The sequence below is a fragment of the Strix uralensis genome, chromosome 18 (assembly GCF_047716275.1).
Source record: "Strix uralensis isolate ZFMK-TIS-50842 chromosome 18, bStrUra1, whole genome shotgun sequence".
Taxonomy (NCBI): Eukaryota; Metazoa; Chordata; class Aves; order Strigiformes; family Strigidae; genus Strix; species Strix uralensis.
Window position 1 is genome coordinate 11,408,634 of NC_133989.1, and position 20,555 is coordinate 11,429,188.

Genomic DNA, 20,555 nt, shown 5'->3' on the forward strand with positions numbered 1-20,555 from the left:
TGAAGAGCTTGGCTTGCCAGCAGCCGCTGGAGGTCATCAGCCCAGTTCCCTGTGTGATGGCTGGGACCAAGTCAGTGGTCAGACAGATCCGGCAGTGTCAGATCCGGTTGCTCAGGGCCTTGCACAGTTGCTCCAGCCCTGCTCCGTTGCACAACCACACCTGTTGTGAAAACTTTCTTCCTTATGTTCAGCCGACTTGCCCTTGCTGGCGTTCAGACCGTTCCTCTCGTCCTTTCACTGGGGAGAGCAGGGCTCTGATGGCCTGCTGGGGTGGGAGACCGCAGCTAGAGCCTCTCCTGCCCTCCTCAGGCTGAACCTCCCCTTCTCTCCCACCCTCTCAGCATGGCAGAGACCCCTCTGGTGTCCCAGCAGCCTTCTGCTGCAGCCCCCCAGCTTTTGGTCGCTTGTACTGGTGGTGCTGAAAATCCAGTGGGACACTTCAGGATTATAAACTGCCACCACCACTTCATGTGCTTCCTTCTTTGTTTCATTTCTGCATGAAAACAGAAGTTTTATTAAATAAAGCTTGGGTTTAGATATGCCTTTCAATAATTCAGTGATGCTACGATAGGTGGTTGTTCAGTAGATATAACGAGTCATTTACAAATATTGCAGTTCTTGGTAAAATACAAGATGTGGGGAAATGAGCGTGATTATTTTAAGTGACACTCTGAATTAAGGTCTGGTATGAGCAAACAGTCTTTTTTAATTAAAAAAAAAATAAATGGAAAAGAACCGAATAAGCCAGTGTCACTGAAGTGAAACACTTGCTTTCAAAGTCTCCTGTGCTGCAAACAATTGATTTCAAAACATAGAGTACAAGCTTGATTTCAATTTTCTTTTTTTTTTCCTAGGAGGCCTGAATTACTGAGACCTAGGCTAGCTGTCAGTAAGCTGTGTATAGATTAGCCTAGATAGTTATGAATTTTTCTATTTCTACAAAATTTGTTGGTGTTATATATTCCCACAATTGCCCATAATAACTTACCTCCTGCTTCAAACAGGCTGGACTGCAGCAGAATACAAGGGGTGTATTTACTTCGTTCTAAATAAATGTTTTATCACTTAGCAGTAATTGGATTGCTATTGTATTTCAGTAATTATTCCCAACAGCAAATCTGTTCTCCACTTCTCAGACGTGTTCCCTGACTGACCTTCACGCAGCCTGTCTGAAGGTGTCTTTCTTGATCTAATTCTGTACGATGAGTTTTTTGGTTTTGCTTTTTAAAAAAGGGGAACTACTGCCAGGGGTAGAATAATTTGTCTTTGCTCCAGTTGTCATGGTGCAAAAGTATAAGCACTTCAGTTCATGCCTAAGCTTTTAGCTGACCCTGGAGAGGCAGTACGATGCAGTGCTTTTTCAAAATGCATCATGACATTTCAGGCTGTGTAGAACCACACTTCTCTCAGTATCACAACTCAAATATCCTGCCAAGATTTCTCATACTTTGCGGAAATTTGTTCTGTATTTAAGAGGTCTGTAGACAAATAACTTCCTAAAGTATCTCATAGCTGACTGAGGAATTCATACAATTGTCTGAGGATCAGAGTCTGCCAGGGAAGTTCTGGATCAGTGGATGGCAATTTTATGTGCAAGAATAATATTCGGTGATGAAATCTTAATGGGTTTTCAGAGTAGCTAATATTTTTTTAAGAGAAAAGCACTGCTGAATGTCCTTAGTGAGGACTGTCTTGTGATAGCCTGCCTTCTGTCCAGACTCTTGTAGGAGAGTCTCTGCATTATGCAGACCCCACAAACCCATCAAAGGATGGCTCCATCCCCTGTGTGCTTGTCTGAAGCTCTAAACTTTTGGTTGATTGCCTGCCAGATTATATTTATTTCAAATGTATGGCATTCAGCAATGAACTTATTTCCACAGTCCAGAACTAGGCTATTCTGATGCCATTTTCTGTTAACTCTAGCCCTAATCCTGCTTTCTGAAAGCTATGGTTTCTGCATCGCCTAATGCATGTTTCAAGTGTGGGTAACCTACTCCAGTGCCTAGAGAATGGTATTTTATCAGAACAAAAGCATTTTACTAGGTATTGTTACAGTGCTTACTTCCATTATGCTCACAGGTTTTTGTGAAGCGTTTTATCATAAAGAGCAGCACAATGGCATTAAGCTGCGAGTAGTCTTTAGCTGAGTTTGCAGCTGTCATGGTCTTGTGCAGCCCCGTTAAAGCATGTTTGCTGTGCAAGCCTGCCACTTCGTTTAGATTGAGGCTCTTTATAAGATATTAGGGGCACTGTAACTCACAGGATAGGCCAGTTTTAAGTGTGAGTAGTCTGGGCAGCATCTGATGCTGTACCAGTTGTACTACTAAAGAAATCTTCCTTTGGAGATATTGAAAGTCTTACCATCTTGACTTGCTGTGAAGTTAAATTGTGTTTTCTTCCTGTATTGGCTTTTATGTTGCCTGTGCTAGGAATCATTATTTTCACTCTCTCACTTTTCATCACTTCCTTCCCTATTGTGCTGTTGTCACCCTGCAGCTGAAGCTGCCTTCTGTTCGTGGAGCCCACCTGCTCTCTCTCCAAACAGCACTGGGGATCTTCCTTAATCTGGGAATTTGTGACCATACATTTCTTCCTTCAGTGACAGAAACCTGTTTGCTGAATGGATTTATTTGTATGTAATGGTACTTAAATCCCATGAGGAGGGATTTGGATGGTGTGATGGCTAAAGGAAGAAGGGATACATGAATGCTTGTACCTCTAATCCCACCAACTATCCAACGTATGTGGGCACCCTATGAGAATGTAGTTTTACTAGCTTGTTGCTCTTAATGGTTCAGCAGCATTCTCCATCTTCTTTTATCTTCTGCTTGTTCTAAAAAATAATTTAGACAAATGAGAATAATGTAAATCTAGTTGTGCTAAAGCTTTGTGCTCTTGGCTATATCCTTTCTTCTCCCATCAGTATGAGTGAACTCTGTTATTGAGAATGGTGCTTGGGAGGCTTATGAGAGATGCTTTTAAAAATCCAAGTATTCATATGTAGGGGGTTATTTTGAGTCCTATGTCTCTCTTTCTGCCCTTGCCCATTTTTTATTACCCCAAGTTTCTTAAATGCAGTCTAGAATTGAATAGTTAATCTATACGTCTGGTTTATTCAAGTAATCCACCAAGAAAGTGTGTTTAGAGAAATTAACTTACAAAAATAAAACTAAGGCAGTAAACTTGAAAACTTACTGTTTGTAAAAAGAAAAAAGAAGCTTTGCAAACTAATTAATCCTTCTACCCAAGAAATGTAGAACTTGATCACTTCTACCCAAGGCAAGTTATGTGATATTTTGCATGGTAGATGTGGTCTTTGAAAGCCTTGCTTTTGTGCTATTCTATTCATAAATATAAAGATGAGTTTCTGCTTGTAAAACAACGCTGTTTAGTTTTGGAACTTTGCCTATTTTGCAGTGCGTGCAACCTGGCTGGGATGAAAAAAGCCCAGCCTCTCTCGTTGGTAGCAGCTTAGTTCTAGCATTCAGCGCGTGAAGCTCGTTTACCTGGTAGCGTGCTTTGATGAATGGATTTCAGGTCTTGAGGCCAAGGCCTCCAGCATTGCAATCACTTGCGTGGTGAGGTTTAAGTTTCCCTTATCCAGTTTTCTCACTGTACAGTCAGTTTTATGCTTGAAGAGCTGCCGAAAAAATAGTACTTTAGCAGTACTGTGTGATTTAGTGTGTGCTAAAAAAATAAAATCACTTTTGGGCATGATGTAAAGCAGTGTAACTGAAAGTATATTTTTGAAAACAACTGGGTTTTTTTGTTTTTAATATTTCCAGGGAGGGATGAAACAATGCAGCCAGCCAAACCATCATTCCTTGAATATTTTGAGCAGAAGGAGAAGGAGAATCAAATCAATAGCTTTGGGAAGAATGTGTCTGGCCAGACAAAAAATGCATCTGATTGGAAAGTACCACAGGATGGAGACTACGAATTTGTAAGTCTATACTTTGAATTTCAATCAATGTGACAATCTTTAAGAGTTTTAGTCAGAGCTGCTATAAGATTATTTCTTGTTTTGACGGACTAATGGAAACTTGAGGAGATTCTGATTGCTAATGCATTTGGATGGGGCATTTTGAAAAACTCATTTTCTTTAGGTATTTCTCGGTAATCGTAACCATAATCGTAACGTATACTTTCTTTGTTTAAAAGCAAACAAACAAACATAAAAAGCCTGAGGACATGAAGGTACAAGCTATCTTGCTTTACTTCCCCATTATGTATTTAAAATAAAACAGAATTCCAGATGGTGGTTGGGAAATGCAAATCCTGAATGTATAGTGTTTGACAAAGAACAGTGTTAGAACCATTGAATTTCCTTGTTTTTCTCAAGCTTTGGCACTGGGTTTTATTATATAAACAACAAGCTTGTCTTCATTTCTCTTTCAAATCCTCAATTTCGGTCTTCCTAACTAAGGTTCATGTGCTCAGAATTTCCAGGAACTTTTCAGAGGTCCAAAAAAGATCTATTATTCATAAGTCTGATTTAAACTTTTTTTGTGAGGATGGAGTGCTGCTGGTTTGAGTTCAGTATGCCGGAAGATGCATGCTCTGCCAAACACTGCTCCCTCTGCGGCATTTTCTTTCAATGATACTTCACTGCAAGCACTTTTTGCTTTAAGTGCGTTGTGCGCCCTTACAATGTCTGTGTTGCCCGTGGTTCAGGTTGTCATGCTGCGTTCAGTAGTTGGTGAGATTCACTCCACCTTCACAAAGCAGTATGGAAAGCAAAATCCCTCTGCTTGTCACGACTCGAGGATATGCTTTACTTTAAGGCTGGAGTAATAGGTGGAGCCTGTCGTTCTCTTTGTACAGATTGTATAGACTACTGCTCTTACACGTATTTTGTTGTCTTTGCTGCTGCATCTCAAATTTTCTTATTTAGACTGAAAAGGATGGCTAGCTGAGGGGACCTGCTCATTCTTTCTCTTGTAGCCCTTTGCACTATGTTATGTTTAGCCTGAAGGCTTAAAGTCACTGCATAAACAGCCTGCAAGCTGCCTGTGTATCACAGGGTCTGGGCCAAGCACACGATTCCAGTCAAGTCAGATGCTTTGTTTATCTCGTTCACCTTACATGCTGTAACTTAATTTAATGATAAACAATTAGTTTTCAATGTGTGGTACTTCCCAGGAAAGATGGGCTGGTTTGGAGCATCTTACAAGTCTTTTATAGTCTGCAGAAGATGGCCCAAGGGAAAATTTGCTGTAATTATTTTACTTTCTAATTTGGTTGATAACCAGTTTAGCAGTTACCCTTATTTCCACTGAGTAGGATGTATTCCACCCTGCATACAGTGAGCTGAAGGTGCAGGCTACACCCAGTGAGTGGCACAGGCAGCACGGATGACACAAGGAAAGGTCGGTGCCATTCTAGCAAACAGGACCTACAAGTATTTTTAGAACGTGTAACGCAACTGTTTGACGTGCATGTGACCTTGTTTACTGATTTCCATTAGTATTGAAGTATTGCCATGTGCACAGATTACCAGTGCGCTGGAAGCAATAAAAGCAAGCAATAAAAGCTAGCAATAAATCGGGCTTTGGGTCACCTTCATGTAGTAATTTGTAGAAATTTTGCTTCCCAGCTGTATGTATTTCTCTAGTTCAACTGTGTATGAATAGACCAGCCTGTGTTGCATGCAAATTTTGTAACAGAGCTACTTTCTTTTCTGTAGGGTAGGAAAAATGCTTGAAAACCACCTTAATAAATATATGCGGATATTTGTATAGCCCTTATCTGAGGGTTGGTAGCAGTAACCTCACGTTGTGTAATGTATTTAAAAACTTAAAGCTGGGTATTTTTCCCACTTGGCTTAAAATTTATCAATTTGATGGCTAGCTACGGGTAAAAGTCATGTTTATTAATGCTGTGTTAATTGAAAGCATCAGTGCAATAAGCATTGTAGAATAAGAAAAAAAATGTGTTTGTTAGGTGTATCAAATACGTCTGTCCTAGACCTGCCTGCAGCTATAACTTATTTCTGCATTGTCAAAGTAGACAGATTTTAGCAAACTTTGTCTATAGAGTTTGCAGGATTCCAAGTAGAGATGAGGTCAGTGAGATGCTGGGTGAATATCAGTTCCTCCTGGGCCTTAAGAAATGATTGAAATATTACTGCTTTGTGCTACTGTAGACTAGATAAATATGCCTTGTCTTCTCTTCTGTATTCCTCTCCCTCCTATGTGACTAGCACCTGGAGTCTCCTGTCTTCCAAAAAAAAAAAAAGGGGGGAACAACATTAAATTACAAAAGATTTTTGCTCTTTTCCCCTGTGGCAAAACCATTTGACCTTTTCTTGACTAACATTGTTCCTCTGAAGCAGGCAAATACGACACTATTTATATCACAATGGCAATGTCATGTTAGATGAGGGTTAGATTGAGTCAGCCCCATCCACTGCAGAGCTGAAAACCCAGAGATCCTGATCTAAAAGGTGATGAACTCCATTCCTCCAAGACGTGATGCCCTGGCTATGTCCTGGTTGTGGGCAGAGATGGCATAAACCCAGTGATTTCCAGCAGTGTATTTCCAGCCTTGGATTTCTGAGGTAGAAGTTACTATTAACTGATTAGTCAATGCCCAGTGGTGTGAATGTTCATCCCTGCTCGTGTTTGAACAAGGATCTCTGAAGATTTAAGACCTGCTTGATTACAGAAAAAGTTTTCAAGAACATTATGATGTATTTAACGTGGGGGAGAAAAATACTAATTATGGGCAAAAAATCTTGCTTTTAGGAAGAATATAACAAACTCTAATACAAAAATGCTGCAGGGCTAGATTGTTAATGGGCAGGCTGCATTGTATGTAGAATTCCTAATTGCCATAATCAGATCTCAGAATTTTTGTAGTTAAATTTAATTTTGCCAGTGAATGTTAGTCACATACTGTTGCACAGACTTAAATTAATAATGCTAGAAGATTTGTCATACATTTTTCACTTTCATCTTTCAGTAGTACTGTAACATACGGCAAAATTAATTGTGCAGTGTTTCCTGCCCTTAGACACAACAAACCCTTCACATATTCTCTTTTTAAAAGCCTTTTAACTGCTCTGAGCAGGTCACTGTTCCAATATCACTTGTGAGTAAAGTGAGATTTTTTTATTTTTTTTTTTTTTTAATTCTGGTCCTGCTTGAAAGGCATTCAGTTTTGCCAAACCTATCATAGCACATATTTGTGGATCATCCAGTCACGGATGTTGTGTATTATATCACTAATCATTTTAATGAAAGCCTATTTGGTTAGCAAATTAGCAGGTTCCAGCCATTCATGGCTTATGGTAACTATGACAATCCAGAAATGTTTTAAGTTTTATTTCATGAGTGTGGTTTCACTGGTGAAAATGAGTGGCAGTAGAGCCCCTGTCAGTCTTGAATTTTGCCATCATGATGCAGCTACTGTTTCTTTTCATACCCGTAGTGTTGAATTTAGGTTTTGCTGTAACTTGAATTCTTTTTTTTTTTTTTCTTTTTAACACCGAGTCTGTGCTAATTAAGTATCTTAGTGTATTGTTTTGGATGTGGAGTCAGATAGGACCTGAGCTTTGAACAGACACTAGAGCAAGAGTACTGCAGGACATCAAGTCTTTCAGCAGGCTTTACGCAAGGAGTTGGAGCCTTTCACACCAAGGCTTTTTTGATTCCAGCACCTGTGTATCTGCTGACCATTTCTGCCAGTGTAAGGTAGCCTGTCGAGCTTAATTGATACAGACACTTTTATGTTGTCTTTAGCTGCTCTTACGATCTATGGTTCACTGGAAGAACAGCAGGTGATAGCTGAGCTTTTGAGGGAAAGCATTGCCATTCACCTGCAGGACCTCAGTGGAGAAACTGCAACCATCAGCAATCGTTTTCTGCACTGGCAATCTCTGTCCTGCTACCACAGCTCTGGGAAGGAAGTTGACATTCAGAAATGAGGTTTATGTCTCTCTCCTCAGAAGTATGCAGCTCCCTTTGGGAAGACCTTGATTTGTTTGCATCTGCTAAGCCTTGGTCGATCAGACCTTTCATCTTCCTACAGTTAACAGCCAGTAGTTTGGGTCTTCTCACTCCTTGGCTTAGTGAAGAGGGTCTGCCTTCACGTGTTTTCTCATTGAAGCAGACAAACTTTGGAGCAGAACTTTTTTCCTTACAGAAATAAAATGAATGCATATCATTGAGAGTGTTAAGGTTTGCAGAAGTAGAAGGAACAGACATGACAGATCTCAGCTTTCTGTGGAAGGACTGCAGAAGATGGCTCTTGTCATGGCCTTTGTTCACAGGTTCACCACGCTTCAGTCTGCTGTGAGCAAACTTGTGTTTCAGGTCTTGTGTTTCCGTGCTGTGAGTGCTATTCTCTGCCCTAGCTCGTCTTTAGCTCGCTTTGAGAAGTGTCTTGTTGGCTGCCAATGGGAAATTCTTTGGGCAGGAAAGATTGGTGTGATTTCCCCCAGTTCCAAAACAGACTTTTTCGCTTTTCAGTGCACAGTGTCATCTGTTTCTCTACTACTGGAGAAGACTGGTCTGCAAGCAGTAGAACTGTTGCTTCTGAAATTTTTGCAGGGCAAAAGAAGGAAGGGTGAGCAGGAGGTGTTAATTGCCTCTAATTGAGGGGAAGAGTGCAGATACTGATCAGCTGCCACTTTTGTCAGGGCTGCACAGTCAGAGCCTTCTTGTACAAGCAACAGTTTGTGTCTCCACCTCACCATCTGCTAGACAGAGATGGGCAGAGAAGGGGCCTTGCTGAGTTACAGGAGTTGGAGGAAGGGCTGGGTTTGATCCCACCACTGCAGATCTCTTTCCAGTAACCAGTCATCTAGCCTGTTGCTCCAAAGTGCTTGGGCCACAGCTTGCTGTTGATGTCTGACTTCTCCATGGATTGTGCTCCTTAAAATTCGTTAATCTTGAAATGAGGCATCTTTGGCTCAAAAGTGTCTGTAGACCGATTACTTGGTCTTTGGTTTTGTTTAGAAGCTCTTGCTCCAGACAGTGCTCCTCTTCCTTACACGAGTCCTGCCAGGGGCTCTCTGGAGCAGGAATCTGTAGGAGTTGGATGGTTCACCAAGCCAGTGAGACAAAGGAGTGAGCAATAGACACATATTTCACACTTGTGATTGCAGCTTGTTCAGATAAGAGACGAAGCAATAGCCTGACAAACTGTGTAAGCAAAAGCATCAAGAAAACACTTACATTTTAATAAAGTCCTGTTTCTAAATGTGTATTCACATCTTTTGGAGTTCTTGAATTATCTGCACTTCAAGAGTTGGTATTGCAACTGCAGCAGCCTTTAAATAACTTTGAATAACTGTATGTCCATTTACACTTACTTAATAGGAAATCATAATACTTTTTGTCTGTGTCTGTAAGCAGCTTTTAGCCAGAGCTTTTAACAGCTACTGCTTAGATCTTTCTTTTTTACAAGTATAACATAAATGAAAGTGAGCCTTCCTCTTACCTGAATGGAGGTATAATTCTTTTTCTTGAAGTAGTAAAGAAAAATACAATTTTCTGTTTAATGAGACAATGTTTCATTATGCTGCTCTCAACTGGGATATACTGTTTTTTTATTAAGATCCTCATTTCTGTGCTTTTACTTAGTAGTTTGAAACATTACACTGGAAACAAAGATTTTTAAAATAAAAAAGTCAAACCTTCTGGTATCTTTACCACAAGAGAAGGAAAGCGTGTTAGTCTGATGGTGTCTTCAGCTTGTTCGGTTGGACAAATGGCTTCTGGTTTGCAGTGAAATCATTAATGCGAATCCTTTTCCTTCTAGTGAGACAAATTAGGTATTGGTGTGATAGCAAGAGATTAGAGTTTTTACTGAAAAGTTTATAGAAAGCTTAATTCTTTCAAAGCAAGTCAAATTGCATTAGGACCATACTGTATTCTGGAGTCTGATGGTAGACACCAGCCTGACGCTGCCTGCAGATCAGAGTCTGCTTCTGCCTCTCAGGTGTGGTCCGGGCGTAGGAAAGCCAACCGCTGGAGCCCAGCCCGGGGAAGTGCCGTGGCTGATGCACGCTGCAGCTCTGGATCTGCTCGGCCCTGGCGTGGATCTGCAAACCTTGCAGCTGGGATCTCACAGCGCGCAGGGCTATGTCTCTTGCATTGCCCTGCTGTTTCCCTGCGCCACTACAGAATGTCTATGGTTAAAAATGGGTATCACTCAACACAGTATATTTCTTCTCCCAGCTCAGGACTGTGGTGAGGAATGGCTGCATACTGGAACCATCTGTTTCTTTCATTGGAAGTGATTTATAGGGAGGAACTGTTAGAGGGCAGGTGATTTATTGCTTATCAATAACAGTAAACGCATTCTGCTTTACAATGACCAGAGTCTCTAATTTATTGTATTCTGTCTGTGAAGGTGTCATTTGTCTTGTGAACAGCTTGTTGTCTACCAGTACCTGGAACATTCAATGTCTTTGGTTTCTCCGAACATTCATTTGGATAGCATTTATTAGCAATCTAATATTGATGCTTTATAGCTTTGCTACCTTTTGTCCTTCTAAAAGTTCAGTCGATTAAAAACTTGGGAGTATTTTCTGTGCAGTTGCAGGCTTTGAAAATGATGGCAGGCTAAATAATTGGTTCTCATTTTGTTGGAACTGGTCTTTGGGTCTTTTCTAGCAGTAGGAAGAGGGGATGCTGAGGATACATCAGTGAGGTTGATGCTAGAAGAAAAGTATTTTCATTATATGTGTAAGCTGCTGTTGTGTGACTCTCCATAGTTTATGATTTTATAATGTTTCCTGACTCTACTGTGATTCTCTGAGCTTTATCTTCTTTTTACTTCTGTCTTTTAAGCAGCTTGGAAAAGGTGTCAGATGCAGGCCTCTACACTAATCTTTCTGTTCTTCCTTTCTCCCATCCAAATTACTCAAGTGAATAATCCGAGGTGGTTACCAAGACTCCAGAAAGTCTATCTGCTTGGACAGGAGCAAAAAAAGCTTTATTAGAGTGTGCATTTGCAGGTTATTTAAATGGAATTATTTGAGAATCAAATAATCTTGAGACTTGTATTGAATTACTACGAAACTTGCAATACATTCTTTCTTTTCTAAGAGAACAAGTTACTCTGACCCTGGTGTGATGAATGAAGATTGACTGTTCAAAAAATTTGTTTGAATATGTATAGTTTTGCGTAGAAGAAAAAAAAGTTTGGTTAAAACAGAGCTTTTTTTCAATAACACTTTTTCCAAGACTAAACCAAACACTTTGAGAGAATCTTCAGGGATTTCCCTGTCCAAAGGTTTCTTCCCTTCATCTATCATGAACTCCCCTTTTTCCCAGTGGTGACTGGAATAAAAATTACTTCTCAGGCACTGATTTCTTCCAGTAGTCTTTCTTTGATTGTAAAGTGAACTTATTTGCTAGGGCATTCATCAGTTTGAGAGAGAAAGCCAGATCTGAGATGGCTGATAGATACCTCCATCCAGGTCCTATAGAACTAGGGTTGATTCCTCGTTGGGAAACCAGTAAACTTGAGTTGTTTGTGCTGTGCTGAATCTAAAATAAAGCTTTCTTTCAGTGGGAGAGCATTAAGACTGTATTTTTAGGGGGGGAAAAAACAGACTCGAATGAAGAGAATATTTTTTTCTGCAAACAGATGCAGTCCAGAGTAGACAACTATTAATTTCCAAAACTGAAATAGTACCTCAGTGGTATCTCCTGCTAATTGAGGGAGGTCTTGAAGTGTAGTACCTAGATGTAATTTCCACTGTGAAGTATGATTTATAAAACAAGACAGGTTTTTGTGATGTTTTATTCATTGGTTTTAAATGTCACCTGCCTTGATTTATAACATTGATGTCTCTTAAATGGATTTCCTTTTTTTTCTTTCAGCCATCTGCCAAGAATTTTTAAAGCTCTGCTAATTGTTTGTGTTTCTTTTAAGCATTACCTTTTCAGCATATTTAGTATGTTCTTCCCAGCAAATACTTTTAACTTGTGAGATCTTTATTAAGGAAAAATCGTTCATTTTGTCACTGTGTAATCAAACACACAGTCACTTTAAAAATAAGCCCAGGAACAGCGTGTTTATTTCTTTTATTGTTTGTTAAGTGGTCTTGAATCTTCTGTAACATTTGCATGAGGAAGACACTCTGAACCTTATTGCAAACCTCATCATGGCTGCTTCAAACCACCAATGTGATTACAGCAAACTCTATGTATGTAGATTTTATAAACCTTTCTAAATTCCCTTTATAACAGCAACAAATAAAAAAAACAACCCAGAAGATAGCACATTTGGTTTTAAAATTTGTTAGCAATATTTGAAATTGGAAAAGGTCGTTCAGTGGCTCGACTCTTAGATCTACTGTGGAAGAGAATAGATTTCTGCTGTCTTCCATTTGGTAACAGGGTCATCGTTCACCACCTGCTTTCACTTTGGTGCATACTGACATTGATTGCAAAGCACTTACTGCCACAACTTGCTGTCAAAATTTCATTTTTGCTATATTTTTGTATATAGCAGGCCTTCTGTGACATAAGGCTTTTAAATGAAACTTGCGGTGAGTGGGAAGTAAAATGAGTTGCTGCTGTTTGTGTTGAATTGCTTAGGTCATAGCCCTTAATGGAGACTGAAATAATGTAACCTGAAATCAACTTTATATGAGAGTATTCAGACTTGTAAATTCAACATCCTGGGACTATCTTGGAGGCTGCTTTCCTACTGTAGCGTTTAATCAGCTGAGACATTGACTAGAAGTTTTGTGGATGAACTAGCTCACAGAACTTCATCCAGTGTCTTTGATCATGGGATTTGTCCCACTACTGCAGTATGTTTAAGGTTAGGCTGCAACATGCTTTGGGAGAAAGGGAAGAGGAGTTAATAATTAAAGGTGTGCTGTTGGAAAATTCTCTGAGCATACTGAATTTTTTAGAAAACCTGTCTGAGCCATGTTACGTGTTAGGATCTACTTTCAAGGCTGGGTGTGTTCTTGGCACAGCATCTCCCTTATAGAACGAACACTGCTGCTCGAATGAGATCTATTTGAAATGCTTCTAAAATCTTCTTGCAACTCATCTGTCAGGACAAATGTTTGTTAAGGGTAATGTAGCTTCAAAAGACAAGCTTGTCCAGGTTTTTCTAATCTGTAGCAAAAAGGGCTCCTTTTGGGGACTCTTTGCATCAGGAGCTGCTCTGGATTGCCTCTTGGAGGATGGAGTCTCTGGACCATAAAGGAAAAGCTTGGGGATAGTCTCTATCAAGCCTCTGTGAATACTTTCTAATGAACAGGGTCTCATCCAGACAAGTGCCTGAAATGATGTACTGTGGAGGAGCAAAATTATCTCAGCTCTGACTTCTGGACCTGGTGCATTTGCCTTTGTGCACTCTCTTCTTGTGTTACTATAAAACCTGCAGAGCAATCTAGATGTTGCTTATTGTCAGTGTTACTTGGTGCATGTAATTGCTGGGTGTCTCCCTGCTTAGCTCACCAGGAGACTTCTTGGGGGGAAGTTTCATCATGTGTGAGGCATGTTTGAGGTCTTGCTCATGTAGAGAAGGTAACACTTTGCAGTTGGCTGTGGCTGCTTCCAACATCCAGGGTATCCTGGGAGGTTTGCTTTAGCTCTTATTTCAGTAACCTCAGTGACCAGATAGCTTCAGAACCCAAGCTTTGACCTTCAAGAAAGAGGGAGAAAGAGTAGCTTAATACGTAATGACTGATACAGTCTGAAAGGAATGTTACTCAGAAATGGAGTGCTTAATTCCTTCTTGTTTTGTGACTTGCCATCGTGCAGGATCATTATAAATAGATGCCCAAGTAATAGTGAACACCTGGGAAAACCTTGTATGGTGAGGCGTGCAGGTTCATGTGACATGGATTTTATGGAGATGGTTCATCAGGGGGCTGTTCCAAAAAATATTTGTCTCTGAGATATTAAACATATGCCCCTGGTTTTAAAGATGACAGCCTCTCCCATGGTCATGCAGCTATTCATTTTTCAAAATGTCCTGGAAATCTCTGTAGGTCAGTCTTTCCTCAGAAAGCTTTTCATTCTCTCTCCAGTCGTCGTCTTTGTGGCTATTGCTTCCTTTCCCTTAGTGAAGGAGGGAGGGCAGAGCAGCGTCAGACTGGGGTTTCGTGACAAGCCTCACTTTCAGGTACACGAGGTAAGGAACTGGTGTGGTCTTCCTGGAAACAACCCCCCTTCAGCAGCTCTCCTGGAGTCAGAAATAAATTGGGAGATGAAGACTCAAGTTAAAAACATTTGTTGACTAAAGGTTAATACTCTTAAGTGTTAAGATAGGCCAAAGTTGTTTAAAACTATCTATAATGCCTACTTACCTTGGATTGGAAGTAAGCTCCATTACAGACCCACTTACCCTTCCTAGCAGAACTTAGTTAAACCTCTCAGACTTGTAGAGAATTTTATTTGGTTTAAAGGAATCACCATTTTCTGACAGATTGCTTTTCTTAAAACAAACAAACAAACAAAAACCAAAAAACCCCCATGTCAGTCAGCTGTGTACTTTACAGCTGAGTTGTTCAGCTAGCCAGATCTTCAAAGCCCAATGACATGATTTATTTGAGCATGTCCAGAGGTATTTTGGTACTCTTACTTAAGAAAATTAAAGCTTAATCACTTAGAGAAGGGGGGAAAAAAACCCTCTGCTGTGTTTTTCCTTAATCACATCTCTGGCAAGCAAGTGTTTTTTATAAGCAAGTGATGCTCCTTTTTTTTGCTTGGTGGGTTTTTTTTTTTCTTGTCCAGAAAGGCTGACCTTTTAGCTTGGTTTCTAATTCAGTTACTGAAAAAAAAAAAACGGTGAGATTACTTGTCTTTGTGATTACAGGATTAGTCAGCCACTTTCTAATCCCTAAAGGATTTTAAGGTTTGGACTTCTTGAAGTTCAGTGCCACACAACACCGCTGACACAATTTGTCATTTCCTTTGTTTAGATGAAGTGTGTACTGTACTTGGGATGATTTTGAAAGTTAATATTATTCATACTCATAAATGATACTAAGGCTAAAAAAGGAAATTTAATCTTGGGGCTCAGAAGATTAAAATGCATTACTCTCTTTAAAAACATCTTTTTTTTATGACCACTCATATCAATGAGTGGAGCTTTGGGTGGGTTTTCTTCCTTAATATAAAGTCTGTACAGTGCTGAGGGTAACAATGGTATGCTTGTGCTGGCTGTAACACCAAAACTTTCTTGAGCCTTTTAAGGATTACAGTAAGGATGAATAAAGTGCAATTCTTGGCTAAGAGTAACTCAGGGATGCCAGCATTATTGATGTAAGCTACGGTGTTCCCACAGTTGTGCAATCTTCTCTGCTCTGTGGGTAACCGCTCTGCATAATCGCTGCGTAGTTATGTCTGAGTAGCCAGGGAGATCTGGATGTTTGCTAGAATCCTCTGAAATTAGTTTCTGTATTGGGAATTTTCTGACATCTTGCCAACAGCAAAGCTCTTCCTCCTGGCTCTTACAGACTTTCGAGAAATGGGGGAAAACTTCCAAATTGTGGAGAGGGTGAGAAATCAAAGCAAAGATGACTCTTAGCTGATGAGGGAGCAGTTGTGTGTCTAAAGCATGTGTGTGTGTGTGTCTCTTCCATAGCAGTCACAGGAATTAGCTACTGAAAGTGTGCTTGAAGACAGTCCTTGCTAAACCAACAGGATCAAACTTTTGGGGTGTAAATATAGCCTGAAATAAGAAACAGTTGAGTAATAAAACTATGGCAGTTCTTGCTAGAGAAGAGCAGTGGCCTCAGCGCCTGCTGCTGCATCAGTGAAGTGGTACTGATGCTGCGAGCAGCAGTGCCTTGAGTGGAGAGGCAGCTTCCCAAGAAGCTGGTCAAGCTGTGATCGTGTGGCAGCTTGAGAGAAGCCTTCCTAAGCTGAAAAGAGTGGTCTTGGCAGTAGTTCCTACTGCAGATGCAGGACAAAGAGAAGTTTCCAGTTTAGACATGGTCTTCACAATGTGGCCTGCAGGGAGCAGGGCAGGAAGGAGGATGGCACACATCACCTTCTGCTAATTCTGTAGGAATAATACAGATGTAATGGCTTGGCATCATACACCTTTATTTTAATTAAAAAGGCAGAGCTACGTAGCGCTCAGGGATATGGTGTAGTTGAGAACGGTCAGTGTTAGGTTAATGGTTGGACTAGATGATCTTCAAGGTCTTTTCCAACCTAGATGATTCTGTGATTTAAAATAACTAGGATCTTTATTAGCAGTAAGATGTTTCCCTTTCAGTAGCCATAAAACTCCACATTTGTGAAAGTAAAGTAAAGCTAGCCCAAACATGTCATCTGAGAAGGCCTGGGTCTCCTCTGATATAACTCTTTATTAAAATACTTTTTTCCGGTTTGCCTGGAGATCAGTTGCTGAGTGTGTTGTGTTAGTGTCTGTCTTGCCTCCACAAAAAGCGATGTTCTGATTGTACTCATTTAACTGTTAGAGCTGCTTGACTCGCACTGACTTAAGTTGACTTGGCCTCTAGAGCATATGCTGATCTCGTTGAAAGTTGAGTGTTACTTCTTTGTTGAAGTCGTCTGCTGTCCAGATGAGGTGGCCTGGAACAACTGTCTCTGGATGTGCAGTGATCACAGATCCTGTTCGTTTTCTTTGCGAAGTTCTAGCTGCAGTGCTGTTTTGACTTGTGCTCGATGCTGCAGCTCATGATGTATTTTGCTAGCACATTGCCTAAATAATTAAGATGCATTAAAAGCAGAAGCTTGTGCTGCTGAGACTTATTTTTCAAATCCTTTGAAAGATTAATATCTGTATTTTTAATCTTGCATGAAATCCCACAGTGAGTGCATTTCATTCACTGCTTTCATAACAGTGCGAAACTTCACTGACATGCTAATGCTAAAAGGGGGAAAAATCAAGATAATTAACGTTTGTGTAGGCACTGGGGTTTGTTCTGATTTAGTGTAGCCCCTCTGTAGCATGGCTGCTTGACAGATTCGTGAAGTTGTAGGGACCTGACAGTCATGATGAAAAGTGGGTGGTAAGTACCTGTAGGTTCTTAGATTCTTGTGTACCTTGCACTGGATAACTTACAGTGAATAAATAGTTAATGCCTGCTCATACATTACATCGAGGCCTCCTTATGCTAGAAACATAAATGAGAACAAGGCACTTAATTTTTAGATCAGTGATTGAAAGTATGCCAAATGGTATTGAGCCAGCATTTCAGGAAAAATGCTAAGGAAAAAAATGGCATGCTATTCCAACACCAATTTATATCACCATTTTCAAGACCTAAAGTCTGGAGCACTGCTTAGCATGAGAAATCGCCCTCTACATTTAATTTTGGCCAGAGAAATTGAATGCTGTTTTTGCTGGTTTAAAAAAAGTGCATACTACTATTCAGTAATCTGTTCCCTCAGAGTATATTTGATACGAGCATTTAATTGATACCGTGTTTAACCAGTCTTTCAAGTTACAGAAGGCTAATTCCAGAATAATCTCAGTTCTTACACTTGTCAGAGCTCACATTCATGAATCCTTGAGATTTGACACCTCTCCTTAGCTTGTGGTCTTCTGTAGCACCCATGCACTCTCTCATGCTGCAGGCTGAATTACACTCTGAGGTGGTTGCTACAAATAGTCACAGCAAGTGGCATCCAATGGATGATCGCCTCCCAAAAATAAAACCCTGCTTGAGGAGGTGATAGAAGGAACGTTCTGAAGTTGAGGTGGATACTCATCACACTGATCTGCAGGATCCTGGAGAGGAATTGAGAGTGTGCCCTTGGTTTTATCGGAAGGGAAGCATCTTGATAGCAGTGCTGATAGCCAAGGTCACATGAAGCAGAAGTTTAATTAGTCTCTTCCATGAAGAGCCTCCCTTCCCAAAGGACATCTGAACACTTAATAGACTATTTGTAGGAATTCTTTTGTACTTATCTCTGGTACATAGCCACTTCTGGTGTCACGTGTGATCATCAATAGCCTCCTGTGTGAGCTCAGATGTGCTTCTGTACAATTGTAGTCCCAGTTTGGTTGGTTTGGTTTGGTTTTTCTGAAGTAGCCTGTTGCTACTATATTACAGTGGTAATATTTTTTCATTATCTCTGTCAGCAAATTCCTATTTGGTGTTTAATGTTTAGCATAGCTTGAATAACTTGGTTTGGATAACAACCCTTCTCAAGCCATGGTTGGATTTTGCCAGTCTAAATACACACAAGTAAATGAAGAGTTGTGCTCCCCACTAATATGATTCAAAATGTCTTGAGTTTCTTTGGGGGGCTTTGATCACTGGGCACGAAGTCAAGAACTGTTAAATTGCAGTGTAAAACTAGGCAGAAAAGGAAGATAGGACAACAAAAGCTATGCTAAATAGACAATTGATTTGTTTTTTCTTTAGTTCTCATCTAGCTCATATCTTTTCCACTAAGAATTTGTTTCCCTGTGTAGCGTGGGAAGCTGCAATTTTATTACTTCTGTATTTTAGTCTTCAAACTCCCACTGCCCCTTATGAAGTGATAATTGCTAAAGCCAGTTTTTCTAAAGGCTATTTAAAACTTAAAAGTTTGACATCAAGTTGTGTTGAGCAGTAAATGCCACCTGGAATATTTGGGTGAAAGGCAGAAATACTCTCTCTGAGCATGTGGAAGACAAGTGTTCAAACTTGCAGAAATTATGGTAGAGGGGTATGACTAGAGGGCTTAGGAAGCAGAGAACATCCCCCTAATTTTATTGGTAGGATTTGCTGTAGTATCAACACTTGAAAATATCATCCTTCTGCAAAATATTCAAATAATTTCACCATGAGGAAGATAACCCCATCTCACCAATGTCATATATATTCCTATTTTATTCCAGAAGTCAGTGTCCATCTGCGCATTTGAAAGATGGTGGTAGAACTGCATCCCCTTCCTGGAGATGGAGGGTACGTGTCTGGCACAAGCTTCAGGACTTACAAGACAGTATTTAAAAACAAAGCCCAGATAGGCATGAAACGTTGCAAAGATGCAAAGAAAAGGGTTTGTACTAAATCTAGGGATCAGATTCAGTGTCAGCAAGTAAAAAGAAAGTTGCAGGAGGAACTTGTTTTTCACTTGCCCCAAGATTTTTATTTTTTTTTAATTCCTGTGCAGGCAGTGAGTTAGTGCTCTGCCGAAAGTCTTTGTTGGGGGAGAAATGTGTGAAAGCTTCTGGGAAACAGCTTGTTTCTATTTGATGCTTATAATTTATGCAACAAGAGGATTTTGCTGGCAGTGGTTTTGGTAGAGGAGCAAATATGAATAGCTGAGGTGACTTGGGGATTACTGGACATCATATTTATGTTGGTAGTGCAGACTGGTCCGAGTCAGCAGTGACCTTGTGCTGCTGAAGGGCCGTTGAGGGACCAGAGGACTATGTTAGGTCCCAAACGGGTCAAGCTACAGACCCTGCTGTAGGAAAACCAGGCACGGGTGCTCTTCAGTGTAATGACCCTGCATACCAAGAGAACTGTGATTAATCATTTGCATTGGCTTCTAATTTAAACAGTTTTCACTGTTTAGGTTTTTTGTTTCATTTTCCTAGGGATGGGGAAGGGGCTGAGCTAATTCTCGAGGCTTTGTGTTTTACAGTAGATCTTGTGTGAAACATAAATCTGGCATGGTCTGTGTAAAAAAATACTGTGGCAGGTTTTTAGACTGCCTCTTGTTCAAGACAGAACTGCATAGGTATAAATTTCAGACCATGGTGCCCTTGAATATTGAACCTGTGGCTATGTCTAACATGTCTGCAGAGAGCCTTTATTTATTCTCCTTTTGCTGCTTAGATTCATTTACATTCAGCAGAATATCATGTTGCAGTGACACTTTACCTGACGGTAACAAATGCAAGTGGTATTTTTTTCCCCCTATTTTTAAAATCCTGATTTAAAAGGATGGCAACTCAGAAGCAGTTTGCTGAGGTGAACATTGTTCAACAGAGTAGTTATCCACAAGTCTGTCTGAAATTCTGGCAAAGGGATGTCATGAATAGCTTACAAATCTTCTCCTTGAGGAAGAAATTGTATATCAAATGATCTGTTCCTCATTTGTCCATCATTACTGCATATGCATGGAAAGGCCGTATGTTATGTCCTTCTGAAGGATGTAATTATACCTTCTGAATTATATAGTAGAAATCATCAGCATATTAAAACAAGATGTTGCTGTCAGTGGTGTCTGCAGCCCGAAGAACAATGAGCAGCATGCATGGCTGTGGGCAAGAGGCTTTCAGGTGAACACCTGCACCTCTGAAGTTTGTCTTCAACTGGGCATTCTTATAGAGTTAAGATCGTTCTCAAAACCTTGAGTAAAAATACAGCTGTTAATCAAATGGTTAAAAATTATCTTTCTGCACATATCAGCTTGCTTGAACAGTTTCACTGTGCTTTCACCTCTCCCTGTTGACAGATGTGTTAGACCAACCTTAGAACAAGTATTTTATATCAGTCTTTACATTTGAAATGAGATGGCTGCCTTTAAAAGTTTGTCTTAGCTATTTGATCAGTGTAGACAAAAATAGATAGCTTTTACAAAGACACTTAGACTTCTTACAACGGCAGAATTGCTGAGAAGTGAGGAGAGGAATGGGACTGAGCCCATGGCTGA

At 40.2% G+C, this 20,555-nt stretch overlaps 1 protein-coding gene across 2 annotated transcripts in view; it reads left to right on the forward strand.

Moving 5' to 3' along the window:
• STK4 (serine/threonine kinase 4) overlaps window positions 1-20,555 on the forward strand; it is a 47,888-nt gene that overhangs the window by 21,056 nt on the left and 6,277 nt on the right. Inside the window, exons 10-11 of one of the 2 annotated variants that reach the window (XM_074888121.1) lie at window positions 3,786-3,943; window positions 18,790-18,874. In XM_074888121.1, the coding sequence (XP_074744222.1) occupies window positions 3,786-3,943; window positions 18,790-18,828 (197 nt within the window). In that variant the 3' untranslated portion in view covers window positions 18,829-18,874. Of the gene's footprint in view, window positions 1-3,785; window positions 3,944-18,789; window positions 18,875-20,555 lie in introns of those variants that run through there. The other variant, XM_074888119.1, reaches the window with a different exon arrangement.